The 23989-nt window shown below is 42.8% G+C and overlaps 1 protein-coding gene across 1 annotated transcript; it reads right to left on the reverse strand.

The window, feature by feature from the left end:
- Nucleotides 1-2344: 2344 nt before the first annotated feature.
- LOC133266626 (hexokinase HKDC1-like) lies at nt 2345-23976 on the reverse strand. The gene is made up of 19 exons (XM_061448042.1): nt 23789-23976; nt 23077-23276; nt 19109-19271; nt 16004-16152; nt 15793-15912; nt 15003-15098; nt 13570-13669; nt 12773-12956; nt 12055-12210; nt 11191-11424; nt 10258-10562; nt 9802-9950; nt 9595-9714; nt 7860-7955; nt 7669-7768; nt 5922-6105; nt 5081-5236; nt 4104-4337; nt 2345-3467 (listed from the first exon to the last, which is right to left on the reverse strand). The coding sequence occupies exons 2-19, from the start codon at nt 23137-23139 to the stop codon at nt 3323-3325; spliced, it is 2754 nt and encodes a 917-aa protein (XP_061304026.1). The 5' UTR covers nt 23140-23276; nt 23789-23976; the 3' UTR covers nt 2345-3322.
- Between the last annotated feature and the right edge of the window lie 13 nt (nt 23977-23989).

Raw genomic sequence — 23989 nt, forward strand, 5'->3', positions numbered from 1 at the left:
GTGCTACATTTTCTCTGGATTACATGTCAAACACCACCACTGTCTGAACCTATAATCACCAAAATGTCTCTCCAGCAGGCAAACCCAGATAATCTTTTCCTCACAGATGAAAGGGTAACTGCAATCATCTACCGGGAGCTTCTGAAAAGCACAAACTGGAGTACCTCCACCCAGTAATTCTTCTATCACACCCATGGTTTAAAGATCTTTCAATTTTCCAAATCAAATATATGAACAAGGTCTGAGAAAGGATGTTCACATCTTCAAGAAGCCTCTAAATAAAATCACTAAATTCAAGAAGTACTAAATATATTAACTTGAGGGAAGACCCACAAAATACAAAGAAATGAAGCATCTCAAAGCTATCCCAAAAAGCAGTAGAAAAGTACATATGTGAAACAGGAAGAATCTAGTTTTATTTTAAATTGACTAACAACTTCATGTGATGAATTGTACTATATTTATTTCAGCATATGATACGCCGTGTTACATTTAATGGAAGGCCTCTATTTTTATTTTAAGCTAGGGCTTTAAACTGAATTACCACATACAATGTGCAGAGAAGGGTTTTGGGTCAGTGGCCTAAAATCTATACAAGGGAGATTGCAAGTTTGCAACAGTCCTTGAGTTTCCGTATGTCAACGTAACAGGGAACATGATGCCGCAGCATTACCCAGATGGAGAGTGCTCTGTTTTAGCCAGCTGAAGCGTCAATGTGTTTATGGAATCCCTGAGAAAATACAAGTGAAGTTTGTACCCCTGATAAAATCCCGCAGCAGCCAATCCTCCCCTTCTCCAAGGCTGCCCAGCAAATCTTTGCCCATTCCCTTTCAGAAAGCAGCAGCCTTCCCAGTTTGGATGCCATCTCCCTGCCCAGCAGATGTGTATCAGAACCACATGGGAACTGCCTGGCTTCCAAGCAAGGCAGCAGCCTGCAGAAAAGGCAAGAGCATGCGTGTCCTGGACCTTAGGCACCTCAACAAAAGCTGTAGGTCGCCAAGCACTTTGTGAGCAGTTTCAGGTTCATGTGATCAGATTCCACAACACCCACAGACTTGCTGGAAAAAAACTGCAGATGCAAAAAAAAATTATTGTGTGGGCCTAATCTACTGGAGAAAAGGAATAACTGCAGCTGATGTGTAAACTGACCCTGTGCAAGTCAGTTAATTTCCAAAAAAGACTAAAAGGAAAAAAAATATCAAAGGAAAATGGGATTTCTTTCTAAATTTAAATGAAGGATCCGTGCAAGGGGTTGTTTTGCTACTGATTTGAATTCCAATTGTGCAGAACAGACTTCAGAATAAAAGTGCAAAAGATACTCTGCACCATATTCACGTGGCCATCCTGGGGCAAGTCCACATCACCTCACTCCAGGGATATACTTCATCCACAGATCGACTTCTGCAGATCAGCACAATCCACTCTCCCAAAAGGACCCAAACTACACAGATAGTACAAGATTTCAGAGAGCCAAGGGGAGAAACAGCCAATACAGAAGACCTGTTCTAGGCTATTTCTATGTCACACAGCCCCAAGACTTGATGTGTTATCCTTCTCTAAATTTAGCCTGCTCATTGCCAGGAAAAAAACATCTGCTTCAAAAAACTCCACCCCCACTATATAGAAAGCTTTGGTTTCTGAAATATAAAGAAAAAGTAAAATACTACGTTTCTTGACAAAAGGAGGAAAACATTAAAACATAATACAAGTTTGTTACGGGTCTCTTCCCACTTGTTCAGTCTAGTGAGCTCAGCACCACAAGGAATTCCTTCAGAAGTGGAAATTACTTACAAGTACTATTTTTTACCTATCCAGTGACTCCAACACAGACATAAAGCTGCTGACATGTTTCTTTAAAGAACTACAAAACAGGAAATGTCTATGGCTTCAAATTTTGAATTTGCCATTGCTAAATTTAAACCCAACAGCCTTGTTAAAGATTATTACATAAACCCAACTGCTTATCCCCCTGCACTATAGTTACTTTTGACCTAACTAGGTTTAAAGCACATCTCTTGACCCCACTTTGTGATGCCAGCCTGAAAAGAAGCAAATACCCAAGAAGAAAGGATTAAAAGAGATATGGGAATACTTGAGAACAGGGACGAGCAGGATACAAATTTGCTGCTTCTCTGTACCATATTATTGTTTCAGTTTATTCTGAGATAGGCAAATCAGGTGAGCGATGTTCGATCACACAAGCACATGGGCTCTATCTACAAGCCACCTTCATAATAACTGCAGTGCTGTTGAGTCCTGCTATAGATAGGTTTAAAGAAAGCTCCCACTTGCCTGCATGTTCTTCCCACAACTCAGAAGAGGCACTACACAGAGAAGCAAAGGCTCACAGCACCACAGGTTTATTTACAACAGACTACACATAGGCAGAGCAGCCAGCGAAAGCAAATTAAAACCAAGGATAAGCTCCCTTCCACAAACTGGCAACTATCCTCTCATGAGCAGGCAAGGAGATAACTAAAGGGAAAACAAAGAGGAGAATTTCAGAAATTCAGGTGATTTTTTTTTTTTCTTTCTACACAACTACTTTGGCAGCCCAAAAATTAACATAGCAGACCCTGTAGCTGCTTCTACATTCTTTCTTTCCTCCAGTATCAAAAGACTCAGCCACAGTCAAAATCATTCAGCATTGGTTTAGGTTTATGTGCACTCAGATGCACTAATGTATTTTGACACAAACTCATATTTTGTGGAATCATATTTTTTTCCTTTACATTCATCTATTAAACATGCATCTTGTACTCAGGGAAGCATTACATTACAATGCACCTGCAACCAGTGTAGCGGAGCGGGGAGCATCACTGATCAAAGTCCATTAATTTATTTTACCTGCAGATTTATTGTAAACCTGTGAATCATTGAAAAAGTATGTCCACTAGATAGCTGCAACATCAGGATCTCAATTTTCCTTGAGCCAGGCCAAGCCAAAACTAAACCACACAGAAATCCTAAGAAACAGATGGTAAACTCTGTTGTGGTGCAGTAGCTTAATTAGCCATTGTAAAAAGACACATTTGGGGTTGATCATTTTGCTTTGTTTTCACTCTCCCATGTGCATTATAGATGCATTGCAGAAAGTACAGAACTGAGTAGGCTGTGGTATGCCAAGATATAATGCCAGTGGGGAGCAGAAACATCTGATCCAACTTACCAAAGGACAAAAGTCCACAATAGTGGTTGGCCAAAACTAGCTGCTCCCTGAAAACAGGTACCTGTGTACTGGTGTCTGGTAAAGCTATCTTTGCGCTCAGCAAATCTCTAGAGCACGTGCCTAGCAGTGCTGAAATTACTTGACCTCTCATTTTCACTTCTGTCCAACATAATGCAATCTTTTTGCTACTGCAGTAATGAGGGCAGCTCCCTTCCCACTTCCATCTTCAGAAAGCATGAAAGTCACATCGCACTGAGGTGCCAATTCCTTCACTGTTTCCTGCAGGACCCTAGAAAAACTGAAAGGAAAAGGAGAGAAGAACAGAACATTTTAGAAGCTGCTTTCTGGCCTGAGATCTTTATATATTATCAAGTAACCATAACTTCAGCCAACATCTACTGGTTCTCCACAGCATGCCTTTTTGTTTGTTTTTCCTCCTGTTCATGATAGATAAAAGATTCTGTACACAATCAAAACTTAATTCCCTTTCTTCGTTTTAATTTTGTTCAGCATGATGCCAGAGACCTCCCTTGCCTTTAGAGATCATGGAAGAGGCTCTCTTCTGCCAAGTGAAAAGCTATTGCATCTACTTCTAGGCCTTGCTTATGAAATACTTACTCCACTCCAAAAACTCAATACAGACTTTCATCTGGGACACCCAGATACTGCAGAAGACCCCCAAAACTTTGGAAAAAAAAAATATTGGAGGAGTAAGCTCACTCAACACCCCCGAGAAGTCTCACAGTGGTAGCTAGACTTGACTTTTCAGGTATTGATCCTTTGGCTAGGCAAGAGAAAGCAGGGAAATACGTTAGATCTTTATTCCTTCTCTCATTTTTTCCCACCTTGGCAGAAGTCTGGTACAGATCAGTATGTTTTAACAGTGGAAATGAGCAAACAGCAAAGGGAAGTGGTATGGTACCAAGGTACTCACTGGGGATGGAGCTTGTACAAAGTCCCATCCACTCCAACGGTGATTTGCAAGCGCTCCACGCCTCGGTTTTCTCTCTTCTTCTCTACAATAGCAGCCAGTCCTGCCCCACAGAGCTGGGCAGCTCTTTTTGAAACAGCTCCACACACCTCTTTCACAATGATGCTGTCTTCACATGTGCTGTCCAGGCCCAGCTGCTGCAGAATTCGCCGGACTTGGAGGAGGGCGAGCCGGTCACTGCACAGAGGGAAACGCATGCAGCAGCAAGGCATTAGGAAAAGCTTCGGCAGCATGCAAATGGGAGTCTTACAGCTAAGATTCCCAGGAAATGGGACTACTTCTCCAGCTCTAACACTCTCCAATTGTTTCCAGGTAGATTCCAACCTGAATTCAGAATGAAGACTTGCTCCTGGCATGCCCTTTGTTACGTTAGACTGTATTTCCAGAAGGCACAAACAGCAGTTATTTACCTAACCTCCAAAGTCATGAGGGAGCTAAGTCATATCAGCCACCTGATTACATTATTTTTGATCTCAAGGCTGGGACACTACCTTTCAAGGTTTTCAACAGTAGAAAGGGTTTCAAATAGCCTGGAAAACCATTGCAATCATGCACAAATATGTAGATAAGCACATATTCATGGAGTATTCATACATCACTGACTTTTTATTTTTTAAATAAGCACTATTTTAAGTCCTACAAGAAACAAGCCAAGTATAATCATGCTTGATGGTTAAGGCATCCAAGATAACACAGCTGCATGGACAGAAAATGATAATTCACAGAATTACAGAATAATTCTGGAACTCCCACAGTTCTCCTTTTTGGCTTTTATTCAGGGAATGGGAGAGGAGGAGGCAGGTACACAAAGAAGACAGCTACAATTGACTTCCTGAGGGAAAGAAGACTTGTAGAAAACTATTTTCTAGAGGTCCCAGACCACCTTAGGGATTTAAATAACGTAAATCTAACAACTTTACCTCTCAATCTGAGACAGGAATTTTGTTTCAAATATGCCTCTTTTCCTGAGTGATTCCGAAATCTGTCCTCTGAACAGCAGTCCTTGTTTGGTTAAGTCAATCAAAATTTGCCTTACTATTTCACCTAGGTACATTCCACTGGTCATTTTTTCATACCTGTTATTAAAAAAAAAATGCTTTTAAAGAGATGTACATGCATGTTAGCTCTGTTTAACATGAGTGGTACATTCATGCCCTATCAACTCTAAAAAGGCAGTAAAAGCTTGCAGAGCAATACCCACTGAACTCCATCTTTCAACCATTAAAATCATGTTGCAGTGACTTCAAGTACATATATTAATTACAGAATATTTACCTATGTTAAAAGGTAGCAGAACTAGAAAATAAAAACTTGCAATATTAAACAGAACGTAGTGCTAAAGCCAGAGTGCATACCGAAGCATATGCATTCACCAATAAGTCATATGTAATTGATGCTGTCTTTACCAAATGAAGAATGGTCAGGTTCAGTTTATCCTCTTGCACAAGCTGTATTTTTACCTTTGAAAAAACACTCTAAGAGGAGGAACACAGCAAGGCCTGCATTTTGCAGGGATATCTTAAGAGCAGTACCGTTTGGGAACTGCCTTAAGGTGAAATCAGGGCTGTGGTAACAGAAACAAATGTACATCTTTGTTTTTTTTTGTCCTGGATATCTGCATTACTTACCATGCAACAAATTAAATGTAATATTAAAATTTCCTTTCTTATTATTTACTCATTAAGCACATTTTTAAAAGTAGCCAGTGTGTCTCAAAGACTGACTTCTTCAGGCTCTTGGCATCAGAACCATCACATTTACCTCTGTTTCCCTGGGTTTAGTGAGCCTTCATCTACTTCTTTATCATATTTTGTTCTGATGTTGTCAATGCAGCCGTTGTCACCAAATGCTCCCCATTCTGTATTAATGCACATTTTTCCTTCATTCCCTTCCACTATTTCTATGTTTTTCATGTCCTCCATGTAGCACACATTACTGCCTGTTCCTAGGATGAAAGAAATGACAAGGCTTCAGCCAGAAAAATGAAGTAGCAGCTGAAACACATGGAAGCCGTCAGTAACTGCTGCCACTCTGGCTGTAATGTACCACACATCATCTTGCATGACAGCATGCTCTCAAAAGCTAACACTGCCAAGAGCCAGTCAAGCAGCTACAAAGTCTGAAATGAGTTGGTGAGCAGGGTCTTACCACTTGCAACATCGGTTACAACAACTAATACAAGAACCAGTTCTCCAAACGAAATGCGATGGCTGGTGTACTTGGACACTTGGAAGAGTCCGTTTTCCAAATGGGGCTTCAGATATTTTCAGGTTAGGCATAAGGAAGAAGTTCTTTACTGTGAGGGTGGTGAGGCACTAGAACAGGTTGCCGAAAGAAGTGGTAAATGCTCCATCCCTGGAAGCTTTCAAGGCCAGGTTGGACAGATCCTTGGGTGACATAGTCTTGTGTGAGGTGTCGGGGTTAGAACTAGATGATCTTAAGGTCCTTTCCAACCCTAACCATTCTGTGAGGCTAGGACCTTACATGCTTAGATGTAATTCTGGCTGAAAACTTGGAGGTACCTACTGGGGGAATCATCTAGATAACCCAAAAATAATTAATTCAAATTTTTAAATATACTTGTTTGTTCCAAGGCCTATGACCTTGCTAAGCAGTAAATCTGTCCAAACAAGGATTCATGTTCTGTGTGCTGTTCTTATATTCTTTTACCATGCACACTGTTCTGGGTTCAGCAGTAGCAGTCATTTTTCCCCTTCATGGTAGCTGGTGCAGTGCTGTGTTTTGACTTCCAGCCTGGGAACAGTGCTGGTGATACCGATGTTTCTGGTTGTTGCCAAGTGACGTTTACCCTGACCAAGGACTTTGTGAGGCTCATGCTCTGCCAGGGAGGAGGGGAAGCTGGGAGGAAGCAGAGATAGGACACCTGACCCAGGCTAGCCAAAGAGGTATTCCATACCACAGCACGTCATGCCCGGGATGGGGGGTAACTGGGAGTTACCCGGAAGGACACGGGCTTCCAGGTGGGACTTGTTTCTTGGCCAGTGGCATTGTATTCTATTCCCTTGTTATTTTCTCTTATCACTGTTGTCGTTGGTAGTAGCAGTGGTGATTTATGTTGTACATTGGGTGCTGCACTGTTCTTGTCTCAACCTGTGGGAGTTGCACTCTTTCGATCCTCCCCGTTCCTCTGGGAGCGGGGAAGGGGAGAGCCCCGGGGGGAGGAGTCCTCGATTGCTCTCAGCCCGGCACCACTCACTGGGAGTGAGTGAACAAGCTGTCTGGCTAGGGTTTAAACCATGACACACACACTTACTATGTACTATTAGAGATATGATCTAAAGTCCAATAGATTCAGGATCCTATCTGCTACAGGTGTTATGCCCTCTGTTAAATACCATACAAATCTGCCAAGAACCCCAACTGATTAGTAACACCATACATCAAACTCAAATAAAAGATGCTGTTTTAGAAATTCTAAAATAGGGTGTGAGACCTAGCACCTACATGCATGCTTACTTCTACAGTGGTCACTTCAATATGATTGTACCTGCAATAAGGCCAATCTCACAGTTTGGATCCTCATATCCGCATGTCATCATTGTCCCAACGGTGTCATTCACCACTGCTACAATGTCCAAATCAAACTCCTAAAACACAAGTCACAATCAGTAGTGGTATCCCAGAGGAAGAGGGAGAGTGCATTAAATACACCAAAGAGAACAGAAAATAATAGCTCACATTTCTTCTCCTGATGGCCTCTCTCAGCATATCAACAACATCTTCTCCCTCACAGTCTGTCGCCTTGAAACCTTTTGTCCATCCCACAAGTGTTCCCTGAAACAGAAGAGGAAGAAAATATAAGTGAAGATAGAGAGAAGACTGTACCTTCCAAGCACCAACCTATTTTTATCTCCACAAATGCTCCACGATTTTTTTTAAATGTATTTCCCTGGACAGGTTACTCTGAGTGTCTCATGCAGAGTGTGTGCAAGGGTACCTTTGTTACTCAACTGCTGACGGTAGTGACTCCAGGTTTACTCAGCTATTTATCAAGACACTACCAACTCAGTGCCTTCTAATACTCTCATTTGGAAAACCTTCTGTGCATGAAGGCACTGCATTATCTAAATAATGGGAAAGACTAAAAAATACTTTTGCTTTAAATAATCAGACACCCAACAAACATTAACGAACATCCTCTGTTAATTTTTGGCTAGTTTACTGAAGGACACTTGGTATGATCCCAGTACTCCAGGCCAACATTAATTTGGGGTTTTTTTTTGGACAGTGATGTGGCCTGACAGAAGTAGATTTCCAGATTACATGAAGTAATTAACCTTCCACTCGGTGATTGGCTCTGGACTGTCTGTCCAAATAAGAAAAAAAGAGGGAAACTGAGAGAAAAAGCTGCTCTTAAAAAAACCCTCAAGTTCTAGCAACAGTAAAAGACCAAACACACAGGGTGACATACTGTGGGACCCTGACACAGATGTATTTCACTCAGTTTACCACCATTGCTTTGGAATTTGTTTTCTCATAATTTGTCAAGACCTAAATACTATGCTTGGAAATACTAGGTTTAGAAGGCATATTGAGCTGTCTCCCCACTTTTTTGCTAAACTCTCAACTGTGATCTGGAAGTTGAGACAGAAGAGACTAGAAGCTAAGACTTAGATGTTATTGTGAAACCCAACAGGACATAATAATATTCAATAAATTAGGAGCCTATCGTTTCCCCAATATTCTACATATTTGACTAGAATTAAGCAACACAACCTTCCCCACCCTCCTTTGGAGAAGCATCAGAATATCTGATAATAATTTTTTCCTGGCTTTTCTTTTTTCTTGCATTAGATCTGGAAAGATGAAGATATCTGTCAAAAAGCCAACTCTCCCAAGCTGAAAAGCTAGCTCAGTTCTGCCCGCTGACACTCAACAAAAAGAAACTAATACAGTGCAGAAGTTATATAGTCAGAATTGGGCAGCACAGTTAGGGAAACACCCTGGGATTGCAGCTGAGCAAGTAGAAGGAGACACATGTTATCTCTTGCCATTGAAGAGTTAAGGCAGCATTTGAGATTCTTGGGCTACTATAAATATGTAGTTATTTCACAATCATAAGAGCTTAATTTTTATAGAACAAAACCAAGTAACATCCATCTATTAGCAGATTAAAGAAGGTTAAATTCTACCTCCTGTATTTCTATAGGATGATGACTTTCTCACGAAGCACAATTAATTTGCCCGATAAAGTAATAAAATCCCCACAAAACAAGTGAAATATTATTTTCAAAGACAAATTGGCTTTTCCCTCCCCTCCTAACCTTGTAAAGCCCTGTTTGAAAGAAAGCATGTAGAAGAATAGCTTTTTGGTGCAGTTTCCAAACCAACAAGTCACCCTCATCCAAAATGATGCCATTTACCAAAAAGATTCACAGCTGCCACTTGACCCATTCTGTGTTGCAGTTCTCACCTTATCAATGCTGGCTTGCCTGCACGGGAAGGAGAAGGTGAAGCCCAGAGGCAGGCGAGCACCTTTAATCCCCATATACTCCAGAAAGTCTGCTATGCACTGGACAATATGGTCAAAGAGCTGGAAGGAAAAAAAAGTACATAAATCTCATAGTAATCGTATGTAACAGGCCTTGGCTGGATCAGTTAAAAGTTCATTAAAGGTTACCTCTTCTCCTGTCCCTTGCATGATCTCCAAAGGAATGGCAAAGATTTTGTTATACATTTGCACTGATCTTCTTCTTCCACTTCTGATTTTGACCAGCAGAACTCTGAAATTTGTCCCACCAAGATCAAGGGCAAGGAACTTCCCTTTCTCTGTAAGAAAAGGAAGGTATTTCATTTTTTTCTTCTGGTAGCCTGTTTGCCAGTCAGAAAGGTATACCCTGCCATACATCCCCAAGAAACTTCATTTGTGCCAGTGACAGCACACCGCTCCCTGTAGCATTTATCCTACCAGCCTGCTAGTGCGTGCCTGAAGGGTCAGCCAGATAACGTCTCGGGAAGCACCAGTTTGCCAACATAAATCACCCTGGCTTTTTCCAGAACAACTGGCATATTCCCCTCAGAAGACAGACAAGCAGCTTTCCTGAACAACCAACATGTAACCAGAAAATGACTCCACCTGTTCCATCTGGTGTCCCACAGACATATGTGGGTAACATCTTCACTGTGGCACTGGCTTGCGTATCGCGCTTTAGCCCATATTCTAGCTCAGTCCTCATCTTGTTCTTAACTTCTCTGAGGGTCTCCAGGGACAGCAGAAATGGTGCAAGAGCAGCATCAATTTGCTTACGCTGAGCAGCCAGCCTGTAAGCCACTGCTGTGACCAAGGCAGCCCCCTTCCCACTGCCATTCACAGAGAGGAGGAACCGAACATCGCAGTTTGGGACCAGCCTTCTCACTACTTTGTGCAGACGTTTGGCATATCTACAGGAACAAAGAGTTTCTTTAGATTCTCACAGGCATTTCATGCTTGGTTTACTTCACATACATTTCCAGTACATGCACACACGAAACAGTGCAAGTGCTGAAGCACAGTCAAGAGAAGCATGTAAGGTCAGAAACTGGTCTTGGAGATGGATAAGACAATCCTGATTTTTGGCTGTTCTGCAGAACCTGTACACTTACAGGAACATGAATATACCTCTTAAACATGTGCCAGTGCCAAGAGAGGACACTGGAGAAAAACCAGGCAACAACAGTCACAATCACAGAGGGTGAGAACCTCCGTCTGGAATTAGACTTCCATCCAGCTGATGGAACCCAGTGAAGTGCAAGTGCCCTGGAGACCAAGAGTCACTTGAGGAATCAATTGTTCTTCTCCAGACACCATTATCCCATGTGTCATGTTGTTGCCACCCCACACCAAGTTCTAAAGCCCCTAAGGCAGCCTTGCCATAACTAAACCACTCCGATCCTCTGCACTGCACCAGATCTCACCCCAGCCCTGCAGCAAAACTAGCAGATCCCTGAAAAGCCACACATACATGCAGATGGCAAGTCTTTGCACACAAGCATGTGGCCAGCGATTACCAAATCCCCTTTAATTACTTACTGGGGGTGGGTTTTATAGAGTCCCCCATCAATCCCAACAGTGGTTCGCATCCTCAACAGTTTTTTATTCTCCCTTAGTCGTGTCAGTATGGCTGCCAGGGCGGCAGCACAGAGGTTGGCGGAACGGAAGGAAACAATGGTGCAGACATGCTGAACAGCGATGCAGTCCTCTTCAGAGGGAAACAGGTTCAGTTCTGTAAGGATCTCTTTTGTGTTGTTCAGTCCTTCTTTATATCTACCCCAAAACAAAAGAACACATCATCTAATGCAAGGATTCTGAAGTACCTGCGGGACAGACCAGACTTTTAAGAGGCTGCTTCCTGAGGTTCAGTTTTTGGTGAGATTTACCAATTAGCTAGCAAAGAAGAGAGCAGGATAAAATATTTAGCCTGTAGAAGGACAGCACAGGAATGGATGTACAGGCTCACTCAATACAACAAAGAAAATTATTCCTGGAGTAACAATAAGGATTAGGATTCCTCTTCAAAACACTAGAATCTATCAGTTTTCCATGTGGTCATCCATTAGCTGATCCAGAGTCTGTGCTACATCTCCCCAACCCCAGTGCTCCCACATCACAGAAACTCAGAACTGCAACAATCATCCAATGTACTCAGGTCTCCAAAGAGGTTACTTAAACAACCTGCATCTGTGATGGTTAACAACACATTTTCTACTGTGGTACTTTGCTAAAAGTTGACCTGCCACCAATTCCTATTTCCTACTTCCTAGGCAAAAGCAAAATCAAGTTAAAAAGTTCAGGACTGTTCCCAGTATTCATGGATTATAATTATATGTTCACTATCATTGCTGTGCTTGTGAAAGAATAACAGCCACTCTCAAACACCATATTGCAGGTTCTTACTTTTCCATTGCAGACACATGCTTCATTTCAATCTTGCCCTTAGTAAGCAGAGCTGTTGACACCTTCCCATTGAAAAGCAGACCCTCTTTTGTCATCTTTAGGAGAATGAGTCTTACAAGTTCCCCCAAATACAGGCTGCTGATCATTTTCTCAAACCTGGAATGGGGCACAAGAAGGATTACACACAAAGGATTACCTGCTAGCCAAAGGTATGAAAATTCAAGCATAAGCATCTTACGTTCTTATGCAGGTTGATCACATTTAAGCATGTACAAAAGGAGTTTGGGAGATAAGTTGTAGATGGGGTGCATTCTGAGGTACTGGGACCCTGCCCCTCAAGATAAATGAGGAATTAAAGAGAATTTTCAAAAGACTTGAGAGCAGCTCAGCCAGCAGAAGCAATTTTGATGAACCATGCTTTAAATACGCCGTTTGTTTACCTTCTTCCTGTCTTTACTCCTCCACAGCATCATACCAGAGCAACCACCTGTTTTTAACAACACATTAGCAACTGCAGCAGCAATCCCTTGGCCTGTGAGGCTGGGAAGTGTAAAAGGTACTCATTCTTCCCATTTCAGAAGGGGAGGTCTGGATAAGCCAGAATCAGCATCAAGTCAAATTGGGTTCACATAATCTAATTCCTGTTCCAAAAGGGCTCCTGGAAACACACTCACGGAACTCAAGACTGCTCAGGCAAATCAGCCAGGGAATCACTTACAATTGTTTTCCAGGATTGAGAGATCCCAAATCAAGCTCCCGGTCAAACTCTGTGCGGAGGTCATCCAAAGCACCATCATCTCCAAAGGCACCCCACTCTGTGTTAATGCACATCCGCCCTTCATCACCTTCCACCAGATCGATGTGCCTCATTTCCTCCATGTAGCATGCATTAGTGCCAGTTCCTGTGAATATTGGAGACAGTGCAGATAAGTTACTTCCTTGTTCCAGGTTTGCTTTTTGTTTAAGTCCACATATTTGAAAATAAGTTAGCATATTGTCTTTGAAAGCAAATATAAATACCTAACCCTGTGGTTAAATAATCATTTCACAGTGAATAAAAAACTCTAGAAATTAATCTAAGGCTTGGATTGTTTAAAAATATTTTCTTTTTCAAATGTATTTCTATGTGTCTTAAAAAGCCACCATAGTGCACAAAGTGGAGATACTGTGGAAAACATAGCTGATCCTAACTACCAGACGTGAGAGGAATTCAGCTTTCTCTAGACAGACAAACACTAATTTTCTATACAGTCAGCAGAAAAGTTTAGTATGCTGGTCACAACTGAACCCAGACAAAATGGGGACTGTGGCATTTGATGGCAATGTGATCAGCATAAAAACAGCTGCTTTACAGAAGGCAGCCAGGCTTGAAAATCTGAAAATCTTTGAAAATAATTGTTTTTTCCATTTTCTTCCTGCTCTTTCCTGTACTGGGACATTCCCTTTGACTACAGTTTTTTTTTAGAATTAAACAACTGAGGAGAAAAAGACTACTTAGTGATCAGAAAAATTTACCAATTATGAGTCCAACTTCACAGTGCTGGTCATCATATCCACAAGTCATCATGGTTCCCACAGTGTCATTGACTACTGCCAAAACATCAACGTCTATGTCCTAATAGCATAAAGATGGGCAAGTAACACAAAAAAAAAAAAATCTTAGAAAGCCTCCTGTGTGTTGAAGCAACAACATGCAGACATACTCCATTGGTCATACTCTGAAGGCTTTGTTCAGGAAAGCTCTTCAGTTGAAAGACATACTGTTTCCTTTTATAACATTATCCCCACAACTCTGTGAAGTAACAGATATCTCTGAATTCTCAAGTGCTTGGCCAGCCAGGATCTTTGCTCACAGGATTTGTTTTTACCCAATCCAATCTCGTTTGCTAGAAAAACAATGTGTTGTTGGTTTGAATTCTGTGATATTCTAGCACCCATATATCTGTCCTATGAACTGCACAATAGGATAATGTTCTACTACCTGAGCAGATCCTACCAAATGTGATAGAAAATATACATACATAAATGCAGTTATTTAACACAAAACCAGGCACCAATACCACACTCAAGTAAAAAGCCTTTCCATCAAAGCTGTGTGATTTTCCTTTCACACTGCAGTAACTTGGTAAAGTAAAATCAAAGTTAGCACAGGATTCTTGTAACTCAGATGCCAACATTAGCAAGGGGGCAGACTTCACCCAGCAACTCTCAGATCCTTTGATCCTGCTAATTACAGCAAGACAGATGCAGAGAAAGAAGTGAACTAAAAACCAAAATCAAGGATGTATTTTTATCATGCGAGAAAAAAGAATTTCCTCATTTTTTACAAAGATGTCAAGGTATGGAAAGATACTTTGTATTTCTTAGATGGTGCTACCAATAGCACCAAGCTTTCCAATAAGACTTTCAAAAATACTAAAACATAATGTTATTCAAAGGTATACACTGGTTCAAGGGCAGATTTAATCATGCTTACTGCTGTCTTACAATCAGGGACTCCAACCTACAGACTGAAATGGACAGGCAAGCACTGATAGAGTTGTATGTGCCAATTTTAAATGACAGCTTCCCCCTCCCAACCTTCATCCCATAAGTCAGGGTACGAAACACAGGGTGTATCCACATCTTACCAAATTGTTTCACAACAAATTCCCTTTTGCTCAGTCAGACAGGGCCATACTGGTCCACTGTCACAGCCAGCCCAGTTTATCAGTGTGCAGTTGCCATCACTGTTAGACTGACCAGGCCAGCCTGAGTTACAATCCCTTACACAGCTTCACCTCCAAAGCAGAGACAGATCTACTAGACATAAAGCCATGTTGGGAATTTGCAACTGGCAGTCCTTGAAGAATGTCTGACAACTCCAAAAACAACCCACACACCAAGAGTTGATCTCCCAAGAAGACAATCTGTGGCCAGTCAGGTTCTCCTGCAGGTACAAAACTTGCCTTATGCTTCTGGAGGGCCTTGCGCAGAGAGCTGACCACATCTGTGTCCTGAACTCCTCTGACCTTGAAGTGTTTGGTCCAGGCAAGAAGAACCCCCTGCAAAGTAACAGTCCAGTGACCCAAAAGCTGCAACTTTAGCACACGAATCTGCCATAAAGTCAGAACATCTCACCTTGGGGTGCCTGTCAGTATGAACAGAATTAACAGGTACAGAAATGAAGTCCCAACCCTGCAAATGCTTCTCCCTGTACTTTGTTCACTGATGCTCATCACAAACTAATAGCATTAAGCACAAAGCATTTGCAGGGCTGGGACCCAAAGCCCAAATCCCTAGAAATAAAAGAGAGGCTGGAATAAGAGACCAAAAAATAACTGCAACCAGCCCTTCATTTCCCCATGCAGCCTCTCAAACAGCTCAGCTAGAGGTCTTTCCTAGTTAGAATCAACTGTAAAAGAGAAACTGAATGACAGCAATATAAAAAAAGAACCATGCTTCAGGACACAAAAGTATGTGTTTTACAGTCTTTGTATAAAGGCACATGGTTAGTATGAGTTGCTTACTGATTAAGTAAAAGAACAGCTTTAGGTTAAAGATCACATTGCCTTGAGATTGGAAATAAGTTTCTAAATGGTAGTCTAGTTATATGCTAATGGTCATCCATGCTTTCTCCATAGAGCTATGTAAACATGACCCCACAAAAAAGGCCGTAGGGTAACACTTCCATGCAATAGCATCTCCAGGTTCTGCAAGGAGCTAGGTTTGCTAGTAGTATTTCTTTCTGTATCTTACCTCTTCCAATTTGGTCTGTTTGCATGGAAAAGAAAATGTAAAACCAAGAGGTAACTTCTTATGCTTCAGGTTTTTGGTCTCCATGAAGTCTAACAGACAGTCAGCAATGTAATCAAAGAGCTGCACAAGAAAGGAGAAGACAGACTCACACTGTGTTTGGCAGTCATGCATTCAAGCATAGCACCAGCACAGAATATCCTGTGTGCCCTACCTCAACTCCATTGCCCTGTGTGATCTCCTTGGGTGTGGGGTAAAACTTGTTCTCCAGCTGGCTGCTCTGCTTTCCATCATCAAACACCTTCACCTGGTGGGCACGAAACAGGGAGCCACCCACATCAACAGCAAGGAAGTCACCCTTCTCTGCAATACAAGTGAGCAACCATCAGCAGTGGTGGCTGAGAAGGATGGCCCAGATGCCATGCTGAAAGCCACAGTCCAGGGCCCCTCCCTCACCATGGCCACAAGCTCTTTGGCCCCGTCATGGCAGGTCCTTATCCTGTAAGCCTGGCACCTCCACCAGGAAGGTTCAGAGCTGGCAAACCTTAGCAAGAGCATCAGGTCCCTCCTTCCAGCTTGCTATGTCGCAGTTAATTTCATTTTCAGCATGTTTCCAAGCTGCAGAGGGATAAGCTTCTCTGCAAAGGAGGCCCAAAGCAACTGCAAAGCCAGTCAGAGCACAGAAGGGCTACAAAACAGTACACCCCTGAAATGTGGGGAAATTAAAGTCTGGGAGCATCACCCACATCCAGCAAAGGATGCAAGATTTGAAGTCACGTTAAGGCTTGGTCTACTGCAGAAGACAACTTCCAAATAAGGCAAAACCAGTCATTTCCAAACACCTTTAGGTGTTTCTGTAAAAGTACCCCTCTGTTTCTCAGTCAGCAGCACTCTTAACTCGAACACTTTCTCTAGCAGGAGACTTCAGACAAAAGAACTTCTGGCCTCAGGGGTACAGTAATAATAATTTTTAAAAAATTATCTATTCCACACAGAGGAGAACACCCTTCCCAAAAGGAAAGTGCAGGTATGGGCATAGCCTTGTGTGATCTTTGTTCCACAGTTCAAACACCTGACTAAATTTTATCAAATCTGGCCCTGAAAGGGAAGGAAGCAGGAAATTCTACCTGTAATTCCATGGTTAGATATCACAAAGGTGAGAAGGCCAACTGAGTTACTCAGTAAACTGTGACATTAGTCAGACCATTAATCCCTAAATGATTAAAAACTGATGATGCATACAGGTCACTTCAGGTATCTTCACTGAGGACACTGAAGTATCTGAAAGTTTGTTGCTATTGCAAATGGGAAAATCCAGCCAAGTTTGAGGTGTTTAAACCTGCTGGAAGTTTTGTCAGTACACAAAACCAATCAGGATTTTGCAAAAGAGCAAAAATAGAAAAATCAATGTGATACTTAAAATAGGTAATATGTCAATAAGACACAACCCAGCTTGACTCTGCAGCACTGACAAAGCAGAAAGGTCACACAGGCCAGGAGAGCATTGCCCAAAGTTGACCTTGAGGAACATGAAGTCTTGCAACATGATGATATTAAATGCAATTTTCCAAGTCTCCTAACCTCAGAGGATCCCTGCTATTTCAGGACAAGGTCAGTGCCATGTGAGACCTGAGATAGGAAGACTTGACCTAAATATTTCTTCTTCTTTGATGAAGGTAGCAGCAAAATGAAGTGTCCAGTTCCAGCCAGGCAGTTTGAGGGGACTGTATATAATATCTCTCAGATATTCTTCATTTCAAGGACTAGCCTCCAAATCACAGAAAAGTTTAGGTTGGAACAGACCAATGAAGACCACCTAGTCCCAATCCCGCTGCCATGGGCAGGAACACCTTCCACTAGACCAGGTTGCTCAAAGCCCTATCCTACCTGGCCTTGAACACTTCCAGGGATGGGGCAGCCACAGCTTCTCTGGGCAATCTCCAACACTTCACAGTGTCTAACCACCTTCAGAATAAAGAACTTCTTCCTAATATCTAATCTAAATCTCCCCTCTCTCAGTTTTAAGGCATTCCCCCTTGTTTTATCACTACCTGCCCTTGTAAAAAGTCGCTCTCCAGTTTTCTTGTAGCTCCCCTTTAAGTACTGGAAGCTCCTCTAAGGTGTCTCTGGAGTCTTCTTTTCTCCAGGCTGAATAAGCCCAACCATCTCAGCCTGCCTTCATAGGAGAGGTTCTTCAACCCTCTTATCTTTGTGGCCTTCCTCTGGATTCACTCCAACAGGTCAACGTCCTTACATTCCCTATATGCCATTAAAAGTGCTACTTCTCATTTAACTGTAGGAAATTCACCTTCAGAAGGAATGAAGTCCTGTAGAAATGAGGTACAAAGCAAATATTTCTCTTAAGGTTCCTGCACAGCTGTTACACACTGAGTCCTAACCTAGGCCAGACAGAGACTCCTGCACAGATTCAAAGACTTGATTAAACCTGGTAAAAAAACATAACCTTCTGTCAGCCTGCAATGCCAGGAGCAAACTGAGCCAGATTATTTTGGATGTGCATATTTCTTCAGACAAGACAGGCTACTTCAGACAAGACAAGATACTACCTCACCTTGTGTGCTAGTGATACTGTGGTAGGTGATAGTGGTAGGTGATACTACCACACCACTGCACTTTCTCCCTCTGTTTAAGTCTCAACTTAGGAGCAACTGATCTAGCTGATCTAGCTGTAGAAGCAGAGCAGGCTGTTTCCTGGTAGACCCCACCCAGAAGCAAATTTTCCCAATGCAGAAGGCAAGGAAGCACAGGCAGGGATTACCTTTTAGGACAACAAAGCAGTGCAGAGTTTGCTGTCAGAAGGCAATAAGGGATCAGAGCTCTGAAAACACAACGTTGCTGCCACTTTGCAATTTGAGAGGTTTCACTGCAGCATCCTGCCTTCCTTCCATGAAGGCCAGGGCAATAATACTGGCACATCCCCCCACCTGCAGCACACTGCACTGCAGGGTCTGAGCTGTAGAGGCTGCCCTTGCTGTGTCCAGCCACATCTCCTGCAGCAAGGCCTGCACTGGGTACATCTGCATTTTATGGAAGAAAGAGGCGGTTTTCTGAGCACTTACTAGGTCCTTTCCTCAAGCAAGTTGCAGTAGGACAAAAAACATCCGGTAGAGGGAAAATATGCTCTGCCAGCATTCCCCCATGCTGCTGTCTCCTCAATATACACCTTTCTCAACATGAGATAGGCAGTAATCCAAAGCCACTGATTGCCCTATGTCTTTGTTGTGCTGTCCTTGAGTACTGGCAGCAACCCACCGTCTTCCTAAATCAGCACCGCTGTGATGGTGCAAGGCGAACTCACCTGAGCCATCTGGAAGTGAGCGCACAAATGATGGCAGCATTCTTACTGTTGCCGTCGGGTTCGTGTCTCTCCCCAGGCCCTTCACCATCTCAGCCTGGAAGCGAGACATCACATCCAGCAAGATATCATCGGAGAGACGCATGTGATACAGGTACCTGTCAACCTGGAAAGATGAAAGGTGTTACTTGCATGAAGGTTCCTCAGTGTTCAGCAGCATGCTGGGATGAGTACTGCTTTCATGCTATAGTGAACTATGTATACTGGGGAGTCTGTCTTTATCTCTGCAAGCAGAAAAAATCCAGGAACTTCATGGCTACTTGCACTAGTTTCCTAACCATGAGGGGTGCAGTTTGGCATGAAGGATCTGAAAATCTGGAACTCCAGTTCTAGCAGCACTCCTTATTGTGTCGGACAAGAATTACTATGCTCATTCCCACCCACTTGATGAACATGAGGCTAAACAGGTCCTAAGAAGACAAAATAATTCCTTTCACATATATAACAAATTGAAGGTAAGCATATAACCTATGCAAACCCCACCTCTCTGATTTTAAAAGCTCATTTTGTTTTGACCTCAGCACCTAAATTCCCATGATTGCCAGCAAGCAAGCTCCAGAACATCACTGGACCATTTACTGTTATAAAAACTTTGTCTTAAAAATGTTTAATGGAGCCTTGGTGAATTACTATTAAAAAGTTTGCTGTCTTTTCAATGGCTCAATAACTTGCCAACATACATATCCCATCAAACTTACATGAGACTCTTGATAAGCTATTTTTTACACCATCCTCTCCTGTAATAAACTAGAACTGCAAAATATCTCAACCTGGTGAAAATTTGACATCCCTGAGTCAAGTCCAGAAAATGTCATCAGTATCCAAACGTGTCAGCCATAACCTGAAAACATCTATTCAGCTACTGCTCCACTCAACAGACAATTAACTTGTTAGCATGTCAGGCTGGAGCTCAAAGCCTCTTCTCACTCCAGCTCTGTCCTCCATTCTCTTGTGATTCTAGGGTTACTTCTAAAACACATTTTTGGGTGCAGTAAATATCCTTTCTTAAGGGTCTGTAACTCACAGCATACATCAAAATAAAAGACAGCTGAATTTAAAGGAAATCAAAGCATCTGTGAAACAACACTCATTCAGATAAACTGGTAGAGAACCTAATCAGTTCCTCTACAGCTTCATCAGGGCAAAACTTGACATTTTCTTCAAGACAACACACTGCTTGGACTGACATTTACCTGCAGGGCTGGATGCACGTCTGTAAAGCGGCCTAGAAACTACATAGCTGGTATAAGAAAGGATTAACACAGCAAAATGAGAATCTGCCAACATCTAAATGGTCTGCTGAGCCAGACTTTGGTGCTGTATGAACAAACATGAGGCAGGCATAATAATTCTGTGCTCCAAACGGCTGGACATCCTCTGGAGGGTAATCTGTGTTAACATCCTGCTTCCCATGACATGAGACTCAGGGCTAGAGGCAGGGGAGAAAGGTAGGACAATTCCCAGTGCTTCACTAGTACACACACTCAGCTCTTGCAACATGGGCTACATTCTTACGCAATCTATTCAGAGCATTGTATCAGTATCATTTACATAAGGAGGTCTAGAAGATTAAACAGAGGAAGAGAACAAGTAGGTTGTAGCTAAATTGTTCTCTTCTGCAATTTGGATTGGCCACCTATATTAATGAGGTACAAACAAATTACCTATCTATAATCCCATTTTAAACTGATGGGCAGCAATGACACACCTGAAAGAGCCAGGACCCTGAAAGTAACTCCAGCACTTATCTAGCAGCAAAACATACACAGAGGAGAAAATCTTAAACTACAGGATACAGTTGGCAAGGAGCAGCAGCTGCCTTTGGATATCCCCTGTGCCTTGAAAAGACCATTATTTAGACCTTTTGTTGTAGCTCTTGTTTGCAGAAGCACTTGATTTCCTCCAAGGTTTTTCTGAGGCCCCATCACTGTGTATGATCCACCAGCCCAGCCCAAGCACCAGCTCTGCTTTTCAGAGCATATCAAAAGAAAAAAAAAAAAAAAAAGAAAAGAAATGAAGGAAAGAAAGCAGGAAATTACAATGACTGGAGGAAACAGCACTCATACACTTTCATATAGACCCAAATAAAAGTCCCTGTGGAAAAAAATCCAAACAAACAACTAAACAGTAATAAAAATAACCATGTCTGTTTGCAAAGAACATGCACTAGCTCGCCACAGCAACTGCATTCCCCATGTTGTTTGCCTACAACCACAGGAGGAGCCAGTCCTCTCAGAGGAACTAGATAAGGCAGAGCTCAGGAAAGCCTGCTGATTCTCTAGCCTGATTTACAACCAGAGCAAGGGCTGCTCACATACCATTTGCTTGTAAACACACGAATAGCCAGGCTGTCCAACACCAAACTGTCCTGCTGCCTCCTCCCTACTGCACAAGGACAGTAGGTCCTTGTTTTTAAGTGTCTTGCCTCAGTTATGGAAACAGCACTGTTTTCATCGTGGGGAAGGCCTTGTTCTTGCCACCAGGGAGCAAATAAGCCTGGGAAGGGAGAAGTAGGAAGGCATTCCTTCTTTCTAATGGGGAGAAATCAACTCAGTCCCATACAGCCTACCCTGGGTTTCTTAAAAGAGAACTCTACAAAGCATGTGTTTTTTTTAATGGCTTTGCCAGAATCCCTCTGCTCTTCCTCTCCACAGTCCTCACTTCAGGGAAGTCTTCACTCAACTACACTCTGGATGTTTCTCTGAAGAGCCCACTCCATTCAAGCACTGCTCCACAAGGTCTCTCCCTTAGTAAAAAAAATAAGAAATAGTGCTGTCTAGATGAGAGATCTCAGATCAGATCATCACACAAGAAAAAGGCACTGGGCCCCCTTCTGTTGATAAAATAATGGGAATAAAAGGTCTATGACTGAGAGATGGAGTCAGACATCTGACTGTTGAGATACCAGAACCTCTCTTGGAATGCTTCTCTTCAAGACGGAATCAGTGGAAGAAGCCCTCCCTAAGAACAAGCAACTCTGCGTTTAAGCAAGGGCACAGAGAAGACAATCCAGTGTTGCTTGCTTTGCTGATGAGATGAGCAGTGCAGGCAGACCTACCCACCAGGACCCTGGATCTCCCACCATGGGTCTGCAGGCAGCCCTGTCTCCAGCTGGCTGGAAAACAAGAGGCTGGAGCCTGGCAGCAATGGCCAACAGAAAGCACTCCAGTGGAGATGCCAGGAGAACAGGACTGCAGCAGACATGTCTAGAAACCAGGCAACCTCTGACCCAAGAAGCTTACAGGTCCCATGTGGTCTTATGATGGAGAGCCAGAAAACACTTTACAGCATGGCCATTAAAGTAGACTAGGGAAGAGCAACCAGCTTGCTCACTCCCAGTGCGGATGGCTTCAGATATGGGCCATCTTGAGTTTTTCCAACTGTAATCTAAGATCACATCTACAAACGTCAGAGTGATCAGCCAGGTTTGAACCAGAGGAGACACATGCACTTCACCCACACCAATATTAGTTGGAACTGCCTCCTGAGATCCAAAAGTCCTGGCCCAAAGACCCCAGGAGTTTTCCCTGCTACAATGTGAGTAACACTGATTCCTACTCAGCTTTAGAAATCCCAGCCTTCACACTACACTTACAAACCAATTCAGCAAGAGGCTCCTTTCTGCCCTCTGGGTTACACCACAACATGCCAGATAAAGTTTAAGCACCACTTTTCCTTTCTGGAGATCATTTGCTGAATCGCTGAAAGAGAACTTATAACTGGAGGGGAAAGGACTAACCAGACCTATCTTCACACTTGTCAGATGGTTTAGGGTCAGAATGCTTTTTGCCCCATTTGGCTGTATGGCGTTAACAGATAACACCATTATTTAGCCTGCATGACATACTGCAGACCCCACAGTATCTGAGTAACAGTTTTCAAAACAGGAATTACATAATGCTGCATCTTACCTTTTTTATTTGATCCTCTTTTAGCTTTGTGAAATGGAAAGCTAGCAAGTGGACAGCAAACATTTTCTTGAAGCAGATGGATGACTCAGTAGTCACAGAGCTGCTGTGATTAACTCCAAAGAGACAGGTCTTTATTCACGAAGCTGGAGCTAGAGAAACTTCAGCTGAGGCATTTCCCCCAGGGTGGGATAGTGGAGTTCCTGGGAAATTGAGTCCAGAAATAAATCCATCCACTGTGATCAGTTCAATGATTAACCTCCTGTCTCTTTGTATAACCCCCCCACATCAACCCAAAGTCCCTCCCTCCCCAGCTACACACTTCATTGTGTCAGAGCAGGCACCTGGAGAGCTGCCAAGCTGAAGAGGAGAAAAATCGATTTTGTTACTGCCCTACTTGCGAATTGTTACCACTTCACAACATAGTTGCTACGCAGCCTGCCCTGCTTCCCCCAGCTTCATTCCTGGGGGGCTGACAAGCTCCCACCAGCACAGCCTGCAACAAAGTGCTGCAGGGAATCTGGAGAGTTAGAGAGAATTTTAGGAGGTTTCTTCTCTCTGCTCAGTGCTCCCACTTGCAAGACAAGCTCTTCCGCATGAATTAACTCCACTCTAGTTCTACACAGCACACCCTTATCTCCTGCTTTTTCCCAATTAAGCTTCAGCCGTGTAAAGGGAGCAGAGACACACAGACCCCTGCCCCCAGCTGAAATACCTCTTGTGCAATTTCCAGCAGAGAGGTTTGTACAGCTTATTCTCCCTTCATCCCTCCTGAAGACAAAGTTTCAGACCAATCCAAATACTCAAGTATTGCAAAACCTGGGGAGGGGACAGATTTACCTGGCAGCCAGCAGTGTTGATATCAGACTGCTTCACTTGATAAATGCCTTTAATGGGCAGCACAGAATGCCTACAA

This window comes from Pezoporus flaviventris, unplaced genomic scaffold (genome assembly GCF_033815535.1).
Source record: "Pezoporus flaviventris isolate CSIRO_AGI_PZ_B2104156 unplaced genomic scaffold, CSIRO_AGI_Pfla_v1 ptg000001l, whole genome shotgun sequence".
NCBI lineage: Eukaryota > Metazoa > Chordata > Aves > Psittaciformes > Psittacidae > Pezoporus > Pezoporus flaviventris.